This window comes from Jaculus jaculus, chromosome 7 (assembly GCF_020740685.1).
Source record: "Jaculus jaculus isolate mJacJac1 chromosome 7, mJacJac1.mat.Y.cur, whole genome shotgun sequence".
Classification (NCBI taxonomy): domain Eukaryota; kingdom Metazoa; phylum Chordata; class Mammalia; order Rodentia; family Dipodidae; genus Jaculus; species Jaculus jaculus.
The window spans coordinates 137,254,798-137,272,912 of NC_059108.1; the positions used below are offsets into that span (position 1 = coordinate 137,254,798).

Below are 18,115 nucleotides of genomic sequence, written 5' to 3' on the forward strand. Positions count from 1 at the left end.
GGCACACATGTATGTGTATAAGCACTTCATGTGGAGGCCAGAGGTCAACATTGGTTATATTCTTCAGCTCTCCACTTTATTTATTGAGACATGGCCTCTTAAAGCCAGAGCTTATGGATTTTGCTATCCTCGCTAGCTAGCTTGCCTAAGTGTCTGCCTGTCTCTGCTGTTGAGTACACTAGGTCTGTAGGTACATACTACCACATCTGGCATTTACATGGTTTCTGGGGATCTAAACTTGAGTCCTCATACTTGTGAGCAAGCACCTTACTGACTGAGCCCTCTCTAGCCCAGTGGATGGTTTCCTCTCAAGATACATTGGCTATTAGTAAAGAGTTATAGGAAAAAAGTTAATGTCTATGGTTCTTTTCCATTTCTCATCTTACCTTATTGACTTTTAAATTTTTGAATATGTTCTTAGGTTTCTTGGTAGAGTTATTTTCTAATTTGTATTTTTAAATTTTATTGATAATTTTTTATATATGTATATAATGTATTTTAATCATAATTACTTGCCATTACCATCTCTTTTTCCCCTACTTCTACAGATCCCTTTTTTCTTTCCAACTAGTCCCTTTTCTACTTTGGTGTCTCTGTATGTAAAACCCATTTCACTGTTAACTAACTAAAAAAGATTATATGTAGTTCTCACATCTTAAGCTGTTTTACTATAGTGTGTGGGAAGCTTATCTTCCTAGAATGGTCAGAAATCTTGCAGTTAGGAAGTAGGGGGAACTGAACAGAAATGTTTCAGTACCAGGGAAAATAAATTTAGTTTTGTGTCCACTTTCTGCACAGGCAGTCCTTGTCAGATAGTCCTGTTGAGGTCAATAGCACAAGTTCTCAAACACCATTCAGATTTCGGTTTCTACCACATATTATCTAAAAGTAATGATGTGTAAACATTGGTGCTATCCCTTCAGTCCACACTTTGCCATGTGAGCAAGAGATCACTCTGAGACATCTGTTGATGGTTAGTCACACATAAGCAAAGTATATCATGTACCTACTTGCTTTTCTGTTATTTTACAAAAATATTTATGAAAAATAAGAAGAAAAGCGAATTGTCCAACAAAGATGAACATGCAGCACTAAAACTGAAAATTGATATTGCTGGATGTGGGATTTGAGCCATAGTATAAGGGAGGCTTGTCTTGTTGATAGATTTTGGTTGTCCTTGGTTTTTGTTGCCTTCTGAAAGAGAAAAGCAGATCTCCAATGGAGAATGAGGTCAGCATAGGTTAAAGGGATAAGCATAACTAATTTAGAGAAATTTTGATGATTGTGGCCTCTCTTTTGGCCAAAAACTAGTGGGGCTTCTCATTGGAGTCTATCATCTTGGTCTCCATAGGGTTCTGACCTGGTTTCCAGTTCTAGCTATGGGTTCCTTTCTCCTGGGTGTATCTTAGCCAGTCAGTAAGCCACTGGTCACCCACCTAGGCTGGCACCAGCATTACTTCAGTGTGTAGTCTTGTCAGGCTGGGTGCTTTCATGGAGTAGTGTCCCCTGCATGCTCACAGCATTGTTGGCCATTTTCCCCAGCAGCTCATGCAGCACTTTCCAGTGCTAACCGTCTGGGAACTAGCTTCCTTCTAGACTCCAGCCACAGATACAGCATTTCTGAGAGAATGTTTAGAAGAGAAGAATGGCTTTTTTTTTTTATTTTAATCTTTCACATGTGTTGGTCATAAATTTCTTTGCTAGTGTCAATTAGACATTTCCATCTGGTTTATACGTCCGACATAAGGTGACTACTCTTCTACCTTGTAGCAACAGGAAGATGTGCTAAACTGGTCTAAACTGGTATCAGCACTGATTCCTAAAATACTTGTGTCTACTGGTGTCATATTTCCTAACACAACTTACTTCAAAATTCCTCTGATACTAATTTTTTGGGGAAGTCAGATATTTGAGAATTATTAGCTTGGTTTGTGTTTGGAAGTTGCTCAAAACAAATAATCTCTCTTCATCATGCTCTTCAGTTAAGAGAAAGCTTGGAGCAGTCAATAAGCCAATTGCGGAGTCAGCGCTTACAGAGGACCTCGGGAGGGAGAAGTGTTTCCAGTCTGAGTGCAAGTGACCTCGATGGTGGCACTGTGGCAGGTAAACTTCTCTTGCTCACATCTTGTTACAAAAATGCTTATGAATTACATACTGAATTTATTTGTTCTTTTGAGGAGTATAATCTATACCCCAGACCATCTGGATGAAGTGTGGGGACAAGAAGTTGTGAGGGAGATCCTAGCACAGATCTTGAGATGTATTGAGGGGTCTTGGAGCATCTGAATATGCCAGGATTGCTTTTCTCAGAGTCTGGAGATGGCTGAAGCTTTATCTGACAATGCCTGGATTTGAATTGTCTGCTACTAAAACACATGTCAGAAAACTGAGTATGTGGTGTGCTTTCTTGGCTAGTAATCTTGTCCATGCAGACTAGTTTTCCGAGCGTCTGCTTGTGACCTATCCCAGGACATTTGTCAAGAACAGGTGAATTTTAGGCTTGGTGTGCAGCTAAGATGCCTGTGGCTGGGTTAAAAGTAACATAATGCTGAGCTTGCCTATAATCCACGTGACTTTCCTGTAGCTCCGAGAGTCATGTTTAGTCCAACAGAAGAACCTGCTGAGAAGGAAGATGAGTTAGGGCAGTGAATATTAGTACTTGCATTGTTAATATGCTCTTGATCTTCATAATTGTAATAAATGCTGGGCACTGTCTTTTTTAAAAGTAATTTGTTTTTTATTGATTTTCTATACTGTTCAGATTTTAGATTAATTTGTTGTTTGCAAAGATGTCTTATTAGTGTGGTGTTATATTTTCACCTCTTTTTGTTTTTAAAAAGATTTTATTTATTTTTTTATTTGACAGAGGGAGAGAGACAGACAGAGAGAATGGGCACATAAATGAACTCCAGATGCATGCGTGGGTCCTGGGGAATTGAACCTGGCTCCTTTGGCTTTGCAGGCAAACGCCTTAACCGCTAAGCCATCCCTCCAGCCCAGTGTGGTGTTATGTTTTATGGAAGTATGGAAAGGCTTTTTATATTTAACAGATTTTTTATGTATGAGAAAATATGTTGCTTCTTTGGAAAGTATTAAGAATTAGAACTTCTAAGTTAGGTTGTTATTTATTCTATCGTCTTTGAGAGTCAGATTAGTGACAAAGAGGGTGGAATTTTATGGTTGCAAAATGTTACTTGGAAAGTGTTCTAGGTTAAGGGGACACATGTGTATCCATGTGTGGTGCGTATGTGAAAGTAAAATTTTAGATTTTTCTCATGCAATGTTTGAGCCCCCTCCTTTTCTTTCCATTACAAAGAGAGCCTCCGTTTTCCACCTACTTCAACTCTCAAGGACTATGACCCACAGGGAATGAAACGGAACAGGCCCAGAACTGGTGTCCGGTTTGTTGGCGAGTCTGATGACATGGTCCAGGTACTTTGTCCCATCATGTTGTTATTTATTGCATTTCCTTGTATTTCTATATAAATAACTGGCACTTAAAAATTTTTTTTTTTATTAGTTTTCTATTCAGCAAATACAGGCGGTATGGTACCATTATGAGGCTCATCCGTGACCTACCCCCTTCCCAGTGGCCCCTCCTTGTTGATGTAAATGGGTCATGCATTGTGGAGTTAGCCCACAGTTATTGGTACGATAAATGTCTCTGCATATCATGACCCAACATGTGGCTCTGACATTCTTTCCGCCCCTCTTCTGCAAAATTTCCCTGAGCTATGTTGGGTTCATTTTTGGTCTGCTTCAGTGAGGAGGTGTTGGGGGCCTCTGACTCTCTGATTTGGTAGGAGTTGATTTTTCTCTGTGTTGGTCTTCTTCCCCCTTGATAACTGGCACTTTTTATGGCTATATTTAAGTTGAGAATTTGGTTATTAGTAACTTTGCACTGGTCTTTCTTTTTTTCTTTTTTTTAAAAACAAGTACATTATTTTATTTTCAGTGTACAAATGGTCATCCTACATTTACCTTGAATTCTGTTGTAGAGAATTATATTTTGCCAATTTAAAAGTGAACTTAGTTGGGTATATTTGTTTCCCATGCAGGTGGCTCTTTTGAAAACCTTGTGAAGTCAGCTGTTGTTTTGCTCAGGCAGATCAGAAGTGAACAAACTAGTTCTTGTGTGATAGGCCTGTAGATTTTCCCACCTTTGGTGTTTTCTCATTGTTTAAGCTCTGAGGCAATTACTTTCTTTTTAAAAAAAATTTTTTTTTGTTTATTTATTTGAGAGTGACAGACAGAGAGAGAAAGAGGGGGAGAGAGAGAGGGAGAGAATGGGTGCGCCAGGGCTTCCAGCCTCTGCAAACGAACTCCAGATGCATGCGCCCCTTTGTGCATCTGGCTAACGTGGGTCCTGGGGAATCGAGCCTCGAACCGGTGTCTTTAGGCTTCACAGGCAAGCGCTTAACTGCTAAGCCAGCTTTCCAGCCCAAGGAAATTACTTTCTACCAAGAAATTATGTATTTCTTACATATTCACTAGAGATTACTGAAGTATTAGTTTTATGACTATATTTTTTTTGCCTGCTTTATAGACATCCTCTGCAAAGCTTTTTCTTTTGTTTTCTTAGGAAGCTCAATTTATGGCTAGATGGTTAGGAGCTTCTGATTTTACATCTTGACAGTTTTAACATTGTGGTGTTCAGTATTTGTTTTAGGAAAATCACCTATAGCTGTTGTTTGCTGCAGCATAAATCAGAATCAAATTCATTAGAATCTACCTTGTAGGAACTTATCCGTGACTGTATTGTTTGGTAGGTACAACTGGTTAGTGTGGACTTGATGGTTAAGCCTAGAACATCAGAGATAAGTATCTTAGCATTTGTAGTTAAACATTTACTTGTTTGTCCTCTTTACTTAATTCTGTTCGCATTGGGACAGGGCTTATGCTTGGAAACAGTGATGAACAAGCCCTTCCCTATTCACTGAGTTTGTAATCTGAGTGAGAAGTTAGGTATGAATCAGAAAAGTAAATTCGTATACCCGTTATTCAGAGTTGAGATGTATGCCTCCATGGAAAGACACAGGAAGCCCTGGGAAGGAGTAGTAGACAGACCTGTCCCTATCAGGAAGGCCTCTATAAGAAAGGTTGACAGACTTGAGGTCTGCTGGTGAATTCACTTATCCATGTGGTCAAAGGGCAGCACCTGTGAACAATTTAAAGAAGGCCACATGGATAACAACATCAAGGGCTGAGGTCATATAGTGCCTCAGGAGTGGCTGGCAGACGTCTTTGGAAAAGGTTGCTGTGACTGTGCTGTGGACCATAGAGTCGGTGCAACGTATCAGGATAGTGCTGTGCTCTGGGTGTGAAATGATGGTTGGTTGGATTAGGATACATGGAGTTGGAGAGGAGCAGGTAGGTTTAAAGGCTTGTAAGTGGATCAGATTAGAAGGTCTTGAAGATCAGATAACTGAAGGGAAGGAGACCTTGGGTTTTGGTTTGCAACCTTGGAAAATCATGATGTCAAAGCTAAGTGGCAAGTGGCCCTCCATTTCCTTACCTCTCCTCCTTCCCATGTGCTGTCCTCCCGTAGCTCATTTTCTCAGGATGACGGTTAGCGCCTCCTAACCGCATGCATTCTCAATGGCCAGCTGAAAGCCTGTGGTTTGTTTTCATGTTTTTATCTGTGTTAGATTGTGAGCACTGTGTCCTAGCAGGTAGCTGCCACTGATTAATTGTTCAATGGGCATTTATAGAAATCAATCTTTTTTTTTGTTTTTTGTTTTTTTGAGGTAGGGTCTCACTCTGGCTCAGGCTGACCTGGAATTCACTATGTAGTCTCAGGGTGGCCTTGAACTTATGGCAATCCTCCTACCTCTGCCTCCTGAGTGCTGGGATTAAAGGCGTGCGCCACCATGCCCGGCAATCATTTTCTTGTTTCTAAAAGATGGTGTAACTTAAAATTATTTTGTCATAATTATAGCACACACATACATTATGGCATGTTTGTTTACAGGTAAAGCAAAACAATGGGATTGAACACCATGTACCAAGAGACAAGAAACAGACCATTATCACACATACCATGTCTTCACTCTCCTCCTTTCCCCTACAGCATGCTGATTTTATTTTTATTTTATTTTATTTCTTTGCTTTAAAAATGTATCACTTTTGCTCTATTTTATTTAGTGCTGCTGCCTTTAAACAGTATAAATGGAATATTGTTATATATCGCCTTCTGTAGTTCGTTTTTTTTTTTTCTGTTGTTGTTTTTTGAGGTAGAGTCTCACTCTAGCTCAGGCTGACCTGGAATTCACTATGTATGTATGTATGCAGGCTGGATTCGAACTCATGGTGATCCCTCTACCTCAAATGCTGGGATTAAAGGCGTGCGCCACCACGCCCAGTTTGTAGTTCACTGTTTTCATCCGATGTTCTGGTTTTAATGTTCAGCCTTACTTAAGTGTCACTAGCTTTGTCCATTGCTCTGTGACACTCCCTGGAGAACATAATGCAACTTCTTTCTCTTCTCCTTTTGATGGATTCTCAGATTGCCCTTAATTTTCTCATTTTGAGTAGCTCTGCCTGACTTGGCTGCACAGGGTTCTGAGTACATGGGGCAGGGTTCCTCACAGCACATTTTGCAGACCAGGGCAAGGGGCTGATAAATGCAGTTTTAGTACATTTGTTTATGACTGGGTTTACTGTACAGTGACCGAGCTGACAGGAATACAGGACTTGCTTTGGGTCCTTTACACACTTTGTTGGCCCCTTGAGGGTATGCTCAGAGTACAATGGCCAAATTGTAGTGCATGCAGCGGTCGCGATGTTATATTTAGTGTTTTCATAACGAGTATTTATTTTATAGTTAGCAACACAGAAGTTGGTTATTTTTCCTGAGAAGACACTCTTACTTTGATCTGCTCGGGGAGGGCTGCTGCGAACCCCAGTGACCGACTCACTTGTCTTTGTTAGCTTCACGCGTTTCATCAGTCGCTCCGAGACCTCAGCAGTGAGCAAGTTCGCCTCGGCGAGGATTTCAACAGGGAGCTCTCCAGAAGAAGCCGGTAAAAGGAGATTACCCTTTCCCTGGGAGCCTTGGGTCCTTAGGACAATAGCTTAGTGTCTATAATTGACATGTTTACACAGACTTAAAAAAAAAAACAGCACAGTGTTTTTAGACAAGTCTTTTAAAATTTATAAATAGAATAGTGCAAAGCCCTTTGAATTTAGGATAGATCATGAATCACTGTGAGCGAAGTTAATTTCATATTTCTATAAACACATTTACTTACTATAAACACCAGCATTATGGAGAGATACATTATGGTAGGTGGATTTGCATGTATATTTAGGGAGAGAGACAGATGCATGGATAGAATCCAGTGCCAGGCTGACTCAGGAAACACAGAATAACCTGGAGCTTGTCAGTGGATGGATGTGAGCCATTGCAGACCGGAGACCTGGCACTTCAGGAAATACACAGTAGAATGGGGAATTTGTCAGTGGATGGACATGAGCCACTGTAGAACCCGAGACCTTTGTTTTTAGTTGAAATCTTTGAATGCCCGTGATTAAATGTTGGCCCAGCATTTTGTAAGTTTGCCAGTTCTGGGTAGTTCTCAGGAATTGTCATTTAACTGAAAGCTTTCTCACTGTCTTTTCACATTTTTCATAATCATAACTGGTGGCTTTGTTTTGGAGGCCATTCCTCCCCCCCCCAAAGAAGCGAAGATTTTTGTACTTTCTTGTGAGTTGCATTCTGTGCACACTAAAGATTAGGGAGTGAGAAAAGTGAGTGGAAATGTGTTTCTCTTCTTTACTGCTAATTCCAGCCAAGCCCAGTCACAGTTCTGTACTGCTGTGCCGACGGTTGTATTTGTTAAGCACGCAGTCCATGGAACTTACCTGTTTCAGAAGAGGAAGGCAGTGAGTTCAGTCCTAAGGACTTGACTCTGCTCTCACTAGTGTTATCAGCACGTCTAGCCTATGTTGAGCACTTATTTCATGCTGGGCTGATGTACATAGAATTTGTGTGATGACTATATGAGGTAGTCTTTGTTTTTTTCGTTACCAATGAGGAAACAGGAGCATGGAGAGATGAAATAATTCCATTTGTTGGAGGTGGAGCATGAGGGATGTAATGGGAATCAGGGTTCAAATCAAGGCAGTAAAGCCCCAGAGTCTACGCTCTCTACTTCTTCCTGTGGTTCAAGATTGTGTTCACAGGCTGACAGGAATGGAGCATTACATTACTGAGTTGTGAGTCTTATTGTTGAGCACAGTTAGAAATCTTTAAACTGAAAAAATAGTTAATAACAGCTTTCTTTTGACAAGTTGGTAGCATTACGGGAAGTCATTACCATTCTTATATCATGTGTCTTACTTTGGAATGGTTTTGTTCTCCAGCTTTTGCACATTTGAAGGGAGGGTATAAATGACGTACTGGGTACAGGGGTTTGTGGAAGGTGTTGTTCTGGAAGTGGTTATTTTTAGTGTAGTCTTTTCCCAGGCCTTTCCTGGTATGTTAGCTGCCTCTGTCTGGGTGTGGGTGGTATGTTCTGCAGACCTAGGGAGACCAAGAGTCCAGTTTCTTGCAAAATGAGAAGACTGCTTTATTGATGAGTCAAATTATAAAAGTGGGCTGGAGAGATGGCTTAGTAGTTAAGACACTTGCCTGCAAAGCCAAAGGACCCAGGTTCGATTCCCTAGGACCCATGTAAGCCAGATGCACAAGGTGGCACATGCGTCTGGAGTTACATGCAGGGGCTGGAGGCCCTGGCATGCTCATTCTCTCTCAGTTTCTTCCTCTCTCTCTCTCAAATAAATAAATAAAAATAAAGTAATAGATTATAAAAACACTGAAAAGCTAGCGTATAGAAAGGATCAAATATGAATTAATTCAGAATTGACCTAAATTGGCTTCCTTGTGAAGAACTGATTTGAGGAGGATGAGTTGGAACTCTATTGCATTAGCTGTGAAACTTGATGATGGCTTGACCAGGGTTATGACAAGGAAGAGATGGACTGGCGTCTGTTTCAGGTTGGATTTTTGGAGCTCAGTGTGAGCATTTGGTAATGAATTGTGTATGGATGAGGGTTGATGAGGGATGAGGGAGAATCAGTCAAAGATGACTCCCAGGTTTCCCCTTGACAAACTGAGTAACTGATGATTCTATTTCTGAGACATGGATACCTGATTCCGGAAGCTCAGGGGAGCAGTGGAGAGGCTTGTGGGCTGCTGTGTGTCTGAGAGGCCTGTGAGGCAGGCAAGTGCAAATGTAAAGTGTGCATCTCCAGGTACTTATTCTGGAGGGTGAAGGGAAAAAAATCTCAGCGATAGACATTTCAGGCTTGCAGGGTTGTACATGTACTGTTTGCACCATGATAATAGGTGATAGAAAGAGAAGATCTATAGAGAGAGCCTCAAGGACTGACAGAGCTGGGTGCCAAAGAGTTCCACTGGGGTGGAGTCTCAGGTATGAGGAGGACCTGGCATTGGGGAGGTCAGCTTCTGAGATGTGGGAACCCAGGAAAGCATGTAGAAAGAAGCAAAAAATTCCAACAACTTAAAAAGTATTTTTAATATATATGTATGGGGGGGGGGGAGAAGGAAGAGAAAGGACAGAGGGAGAAAGGAAGAATGAGTGTGCGTATGGCTATTTCAGGGCCTTGCCTCTGCAAGTGAACTCCAGATACCTGCGCCACTTTGTGAGTCTGGCTTTACATGGGTACTAGGGAATCAAACCCAAGCCAGGCTCTGCAAGCAAGCTGAGACATCTTCGCAGCTCCAGAAGAACGCACTTATGAAATTCACAGCTCAGGATCTCTTCATCCAGTGCTTCTTTCTGAGAACACATTAATACAATAAGATCTTAACTAAGAAAGGAGAAGATACAGATTATAAGGAATAGTACAGCTGTAGTAACCTTAGAATGACAGCCATGTGTTAAGCCTAGGAAGTGTTCAGTCCAAGTCAGTGAAGGAAAGTAAGTGTCCTTGGAGAAGAATGTAGTCAAGGAGCAGGGACTAGACTCTTCACTGATGGATGACTCAGTCAGAAGTGGGAGGAAAATATCAGCGGCCATGATAAATAGCACCAAAAAATAATGAGAAAGTAGGAAGAAACAAAAGGTGAAGAAAGTTGCAATCCAAGCGTGGCGCTAGCTGATGTGATTGGAGGTGAGCACTACAGCATCAGTGACTATTACTGGGTGCTTGACAAGGCACATGGCTTACGCAGAGTCCATCAGCCAACCCTTGGAAACACTAAGAGTAGCTATGAATTTATCTAGAACTGGTGAGGTGTGAGTGAGCTACATACTTCAAAGGAGGGAGTCAACTGAAAAAGCATTGTTGAAAAGGATAATGGCCACAAGCAAAATAATTAAGACTGGGAAAAACTGTGCTTGGCTCCCAGTTAGGAGGGCATCCAAAGGGACGAGTGTGTGAGGAAGGCCTTTTCTTCTAAGTCTTCCTGGACCGAGTGATTACTCATGCAGAATGATCATAGCATTTCTGTAGCATGCTCTGCCATTTGTTGATAGAGACTGGGATTGAAGTCAAGAGTTTTGTTTTTCCTCCCTTCATTCTTTCTCTCCCATTCTTGATGGAAACTGAGGCTTCCTGTACCTTGTCCACTGAAGGATGCTCCAGTGTGGTGGTGGTTCTCGGAGTTGGGGCCTAGGCCCTTAGCATCAGGTTGAAATGCACAATTGTGGGCCCCATTTCAGGTTTACTGAGTCCAAAATTTTGGGGGTGGAACTCAGCAATGTATGTTTTAACAAGCCCTTCAGGAGAATCTCCTCAGAATAGTGTTGCATAACACAATTTTTAATGTTTCAATTTCACCAATGCTATGTACAGCTTATACTCTGTTTCTTGCTTTGTCTAGGTCAGATGCTGAAACAAAGAAGGCTTTAGAAGAACTGACTGAAAAGCTTAATGAGGCCCAGAAACAAGATGTGGTAAGGACTCCGTTTTTGTAAGGCGTCTTATTTCGTGCACTGCATAGTAGTGTACACTTGCAGCCCTAGCACTCAGGAGGGTCAGGCAGGAGGACTGTGAGCTTGGGGCCAGCTTGGGCTGCGTACCTAGTTCCAGAACAGTGTGCTACATAGCAAGGTGTTGGTTCAAAAAAAAAAAAATCAGAAAAAATTGATTTTTCACATGTAAGTAGATGGGAGGACTGGTCAAATCATTATGACTTCTAGAGAGGTTAACCTTTTGGGTGGAATATGCCATTTTGTCTAAAAATATGTGCTTCTGACTCTAAATATTCATGCATTTTATAAACTTAAGTTTAACATAGCCCAGTATTCCTAACAAATCAGTGTTAGAATTAACTTTTTAAAAATTATTTATTTATTTATTTTTTGAGGTGGTATCTCATTTTAGCCCAGGATAACCTGGAATTCACTGTATAGTCCCAGGCTGGCCTTGAACTCATGCCAATCCTATCTCACCCTGAGTGCTGGTATCAAAGGTGTGTATCACCACACCCAGCTAAATTAGATTTTAGTTACTAGAATTTTGTTAGAAACGTTTGAAGGATACTCTGAGGTCCTTGGATCAGTGCTTCCTCCACGGGTCTTATTTGAGCTGGCAGAGTGCTGTTGGTCATTGAGTGTTCTTGGATTGTCACGAGCGCTTAAGAACCCCCTTGTCTGCTACCATGGTTAGCAGCCCCATGGAGAGTGGAGAGGCACACCTTTGGGCGTGCCTATGAAGGATGTCCCAGAGGGGTTGTATTAGTGAATATGGGTGACATCATTTCATGGCTTAGAGGCCTAACTGGAATGCAAGGAGAAAAGGAGCGAGCCAGCCAAGGGCCCGCGGTCTCCTTTCTCTGTTTCCTGGCTGCCAGCAGGTGAGCTGCCCTGCCGAGCCTCGCCCTCCCTGCCACGAAGACGGGACCCCAAGGAAATTCTGTTTCCCTGAGTTGGTCTCTCAGGACTTTTTGTCACAATGACAAGAAAAGTGACTAATACACTGTTTTTGTTTGATATGGCATGAATTAGAATTTTCATTATTTCCTGAGTTTCATTAGCTCAGTCAGTACCAAATATTGCCACTCTATTATTTAGACACTTACTTTATCAAATTGTTATCCTCATGTTTGAGTTCAGCATGGGTATATAGTGAGACCCTTTTTCAAAACATCATAAAAAGAAAATGACAATCTGATAGATTTACGATAAAATAAAGTACATATGGTGTGCAGTTTTTTTCTACATCATTATTCTTGAGAATATTAATAGAAAATTTTACTGAAGTACTAATAACTTGTCAACTTTTTTTTTTCCAAGCTAAGGAAAGTTAATAGAAATTTTCACCTAATATTTTGTCCACAATGAGCTTCAACGTAAAGCAGTTGATTTTTTTCTAGTTAATTGTATTTATAGTTCTTCACATAGACAAGTTGCATGCATTTTGGAGTTAAAAACATTATGTGCATGCATGTGTGCATGTGTGTGCATGGGTATGGATGTGCCAGGGCCTTTTGCTGCTGCAGTCAAGTGCCTGCTCACCTTTAACATGGGTGGCTGCGAAATTGAATTTGGGCAAGCAGGCTTTGCAAACAAGCACTTTTAACTGCTGAGCTTTCTTCTCCCAAGGCCCCCTTTTAGAGTTTGAATGAGAGAAACTGTCTCTTATCCTGAGATCATTAAGAGACTTACATGTTGTTTTCTGAAAGCTTAGTGTGTTAATGTTTATAGGTGGATTTGCTGTCTAATTGGATTTAGTATTTGAGTATTTGTGTATGGTATGGAATACGAGGCACTTTTTTTTTTTTTTTGAGGTAGGGTCTCACTCTAGCTCAGGCTGACCTGGAGTTTACTATGTAGTCTCAGGGTGGCCTTGAACTCACAGCGATCCTCCTACCTCTGCCTCCCAAGTGCTGGGATTAAAGGCGTGTACTACCATGCCCACCTATGAGGCACATTTTTTATGACTGTACAGTTGATGGGGTTTTGTTTATGAAAAAAACCACCTTTCCCTATGACGTTAGTCCTGTCTGTCATAAATCACGTGTTTATAAGGGTATGCATCTGCTTTTATAGTCTTTGTTGAGTCCCTTGTTTGTCTGCCCCAGAGCTCATATCTTGCTTTGCTTTATCATAAGTTGTTTCTATAGCTCAATTCTTAATTAAAAAAAATTTTTTTTAAAAATTATTTTTGTTTATTTATTTGAAAGCGACAGAGAGAGAAAGAGGCAGAGAGAAAGAGAGAGAATGGGCATGCCAGGGCCGTTAGCCGCTGCAATCGAACTCCAGACGCGTGCATCCCCTTGTGCGTCTGGCATTGCTCAATTCTTTACAACGTTGATTTCATAAACACAGCATGTCTTTCAAATGATATTTTATAGCCTTTTACCCAGATGTACTTTTTAAAAATTTTTTTTGAGGTAGGGTTTCACTCTGGCCCAAGCTGACCTGGAATTCACTATGGGTGGCCTTGAACTCTTGGCAGTCCTCCTACCTCTGCCTCCCAAGTGCTGGGATTAAAGGCGTGTGCCACCACGCCTGGCTCCAGATATACTTTTTTTTTTTTAATTTTTATTAACATTTTCCATGATTATAAAATATATCCCATGGTAATTCCCCCCCTCCCCACCCCCACACTTTCCCATTTGAGCAGATGTACTTTTTAAAAGTGTGTGCGTGCATGTGCGTTTGTGGAGGCCAGAGGACATCCATGGGTGCCTGTCCTCATCTTCCACTTTGTTTGAGGAGGTCTTTGTAGCTAGCTGATGTGTATGTCATGCTAGTTGACCTATGAGCTCTCAGAGATGTCCTGTCTCTGCCTCCTATTTCACCATTGGCACATTACAGATGGGCACCACCATACAAGGTGAGTTCTGTGTATCTGAATCAGGACCTTACACTTGTATAGCAAGCACTTTTACCCACTGACCTATCTCCTTGTTCCTCCACAGGACTTTTTAAAACGTATTTATTTATTTATTGTTTTGAGGTAGGTTCTCACTCTAGCTCAGGCTGACCTGGAATTCACTATGTAATCTCAGGGTGGCCTCGAACTCACGGTGATCCTCCTACCTCTGCCTCCTGAGTGCTGGAATTAAAGGCGTGCATCACTGCGCCCGGCAAAAATATTTATTTTTATTTGACAGAGAAAGAGAGAGAGAGAGAAAGAGAGGGAATGAGTGTGCCAAGGCCTCCGGGCACTGCGAACGATCTCCAGATGCATGCGCCCCCTTGTACATCCGGATAACATGGGTCCTGGGGAATAGAACCTGCAGCTTTTGGCTTTGCAGGCAAACGCCTTAACTGCTAAGTCATCCCTCCAGCCCTTAAATATAGATTTGTGAGGTATAATGGATATATAATAAATGGCCCATCTGGAAAATATGCATTCTAATATTTTTTAAAAAGCATTTGTTTGAGGAAGAGAGAAGCAGAATGAAATGAGAATGAATAGGTGGGTCTCCTGCCCCTGTAAATGAACTCCTGATGAATGTGCCACTTTATGTTCCTGTCTTTATTTGGATACTGGAGCATCTGAACCAGGCCATCAGGATTTACAAGCAGGAACCTTTCAAGTTTTGCTGTGAGTGCCTATTTTTGAAACCATCACTGTCATCAAGTAAATGACATATTCATCCCCTCTCCTGCCCCTCCAGGGCTACTACACTGTGCACTTTCTCTCGCTTTCTCTCTCTCTCCACACACATACACACACACACACACACACACACACACACACACACACACACACACATACACACACACGTTTTTCTCCCTAGGAGTAATATATAACTGAGATCACACAATACTTTTTTTAAAATAAACTGTATCTGGGTTATGTCATTTAGCATAATGTTAATATCTAAGTTGTGGCAAATGGCAAGATCTCATTTATTTTGGGGGGCTGAATGCTCCTCCATGCATGTCACAGGTTCTTTGTCACTTGTGTCCCGTGGGTGCTGAAGTTGTCTCTGTCTCTTAGTTATTGTGAGTAATGCTGCTTGAAGGGTGGGCGTCTGTGGACGGTGTGCTCTCTCTCACTCCCGCGGGCATGTTCCCAGAGGGGGATTGCTTGGTCATGTGGTAGCCCCATGGCAGTTTCTGTGGCTGTTCTGTGAATGCTTCCATAATGGCTGTTCCTGCTTCCATTGCTGGCAGCGCCCGGGCTCCCTTCCTCCCTGTCTGTGCTATGATTTTTTTTTTTTTTTTTTTTGTCTTTCTGGTAAGACTCTCTACTGGATGTGATGTGGCTTCTCATATTTGCGTTACTTGATGAGTGGTGTCAGCACCATTCTTAGGTCTTCTGTGAGAAAAGTCTAGTCCATTTTTAAAGCAGGTTACTTACCTTCCTCTGTTGGTTGTGTGAGTTCTTTGTATTTTGTCTGTCTGTTTCATACCAGATACATGATTTGAATGTCTGTAGGCAGCATTAAAAGATTAGAATATAGTCCCATGACTAGAATGCTTTTCTTTCTTCTCCTGTAGTTAAACAAGAACCTTATTTTTATTTTTTATTATTTTTGTTCATTTTACTTTACCATGTTCATAGCTAAATGTGGACACTTCAGAACTTTTTGATGACTCTTTAGTAGATTTAACTGGTCTGGGACACCTGATGAAAACAAATTATTTTCAGTATTAGTTGATGTTTCAAATTTTTTCCCCTTAGGGTTCAGAAATAAAGAAGAAAAATGTAGTATTGACAAATGGACTCCTGAGAAGAAAAATAATTACCTTATTACTGCAAAGTTATATGTATATGATGCCATTGTATTAGAGTCCAAACCTTTCCATGTAAGACCATTTGTTTCCTGGTCCTTAGTCTTTTCTGTCTCAGGAATGCCGGCACATTCCATTCAGTGGCTCAAGCTGGCTATCTGAGATTCATTATGTATTCTTTTCTTTCTACCATATTCACAATGCCTAAAAAAATATTATCTTCTTCTATTTTTACATGTGTATATGGGTGTGTCCACTCCTGTGAGGGCATACAGTATGCATGTATACGTGGGTATAGGAACCAGAGGTTGGCATTGAGTGTCTTCCTCAGTTGCTCACTATCTTACTTTTGAGGCAGGGTGCTAGACCACCTAGCCTGTGAGCCTTAGGGATTGTCCTGTCTCCACCTTTTCAATACTGGGATCACAAGTATGTACCAATATGCCTGGATTTTACTTGGGTGCTAGTCATCAAACTCAGGTCTCGTTCCTATGCAGCAAGTACTTTCCCCATCGAGCCGTCTCTTGTGGCCCACGAAACACAGTGTTGCTGACATCTGAGATTTGGCCCAGTTCCACCTACCTCTAATGCTTTTGCTTTCCCAGTATCACTTCTCAGTGGGCTTGTGATAGTGGTCTCTACTGAGGCTGGTCTCTGCTTCCTGTTTGTCCCTGTGTTTCTTTTACTAGCTAAAGTTACTTTTGAAAATCGCCATCACATTGAATTACTGCTCTGCTTAGAAAAGGTCTAGGTGGGTTTCTTGTGCTCCATTTTCTCAGTAATACACTGCGGTGCCTTTTCATTGGGCCTTTTCCATGACATTTCTGTCAGAGGCTTTGCACTGCCTTTTCTTCTTTCCTCACATTCATGTGCGGTTGACTTCCTCCTGAGGGTGCTGTAGGAAGTGCCACCAATTTGAGCAAGTCTTCCAGACTTCTCTCACTTACTTAATCTTAACACTTAATAATAAACACATTTTTCACAATACTGTCTTTTTAGTTAATATATTATTGAGATTGTTCCATATTTGGTTTTCTAGTTTAGTGTTTTAGATTTTTAAAATATTTTATTTATTTATTTGAGAGAGAGAGAGAGAGACAGAGGCAGACAGCAAAAGAGAGAGAGAGAGAGAGAGAGAGACAGACAGACAGAGCAAGACAGAGAATGGGCACACCAGGGCCTCCTGCTACTGTAAATGAACTCAAGATGCATGTGCCACCTCGTGCATCTGGCTTACGTGGGTCTTGGGGAATTGAACCTTGGTTCTTTGGCTTTCCAGGCAAATGTTTTAACTGCCAAGCCATCTCTCCAGGGTACATCTTAGTTTTTAAGGTGTTCCTTTGAAGGAATGTTTCCTTTTTATACTGTATTGTGATTTATATGTGCATGTATATGTTAGGTGTAGTTCACATTTATAATTAGAATTTTTTTGTTCCCCTTTGAGGTATAATATTTAAATGCAATTGTGTATATTTATGGTATGCATCATGATGTTTGATGTATGTGTACATTGTGAAATGATGACCACAGTCAATATAATTAACATACTATCTGCTTACACAATGTTTTTTCAATGGTGAGAACATTTAAGATGTATGTTGTTAGTAATTTTCAAGTATCTATCTATCTATCTATCTATCTATCTATCTATCTATCTATCTATCTATCTTAACTGTGCAGCAGGCAGCCAGAACTTACTGATTGTAACAAATGGAAACTGTGCACCCTTTGTCTAGCTGACATCTCCACAATCTTCCCTTTTTCCAGCCTCTGGCTGCCCTTGTTTTCCTTCCTTCACGGGCGGCAGTGCGTGCGTACGTTTCCGTGTGTGGCTTCTTTCACGTGATGCACTTACCCTCCAGGTTCATCCATGTTCTTGCAGGCGACAGCAGTTTCTTCTTGTTAAACATATATGTTAAACATATAACTGAAAAAAAGCTCGTTCATATTTTGGCTGTTATGTATGGGGTATAGAGAACACAGATGTTTAGATATCTCTGAGATGTTGGTTTCCTTTGAATCCCCATATTTGGATTAAAAACTATAATTTTAATATTTTGAGGACATACTGTTCTCCATAATGGCTATACTAATTTTCATTTTCCTAAAATTGTCAAGGTTACTTTTTACTTTATGCGTCCACTAATACTTGTTGCCAGTTTTCTTTTTGCTAGACATTCTGCCAGATGAGGGACAATGTGACTGTGGTTTTACTTTACATTTGAATTGCATTTCTCTTGTGACTAGTGATGTTTAGCATTGTGTGCTTTGAGAACCATATGTTCAGGTCCTTTGCCCATTTTAATGTTTTCTTAGGATTGAGTTGTTGCTGCTCCATATATGTTGGATATTAACTCTATCAAATGGTTTTCAAGCACTTCTTTTACAGTCTCTAGTGTTTCTTCACCTTTCTGCTTGCTTGATGGTCAGAAGCCTTTGCTTTCGATGCAGCC

The 18,115-nt window shown here is 41.0% G+C and overlaps 1 protein-coding gene across 1 annotated transcript in view; it reads left to right on the forward strand.

The window, feature by feature from the left end:
- The window catches only part of Cep128 (centrosomal protein 128), a 363,113-nt gene that overhangs the window by 36,728 nt on the left and 308,270 nt on the right, over positions 1-18,115 (forward strand). Inside the window, exons 6-9 of the mRNA XM_004649677.2 lie at positions 1,983-2,103; positions 3,317-3,432; positions 6,931-7,022; positions 10,850-10,922. Of these exons, the coding sequence (XP_004649734.2) occupies positions 1,983-2,103; positions 3,317-3,432; positions 6,931-7,022; positions 10,850-10,922 (402 nt within the window). The remainder of the gene's footprint in view (positions 1-1,982; positions 2,104-3,316; positions 3,433-6,930; positions 7,023-10,849; positions 10,923-18,115) is intronic.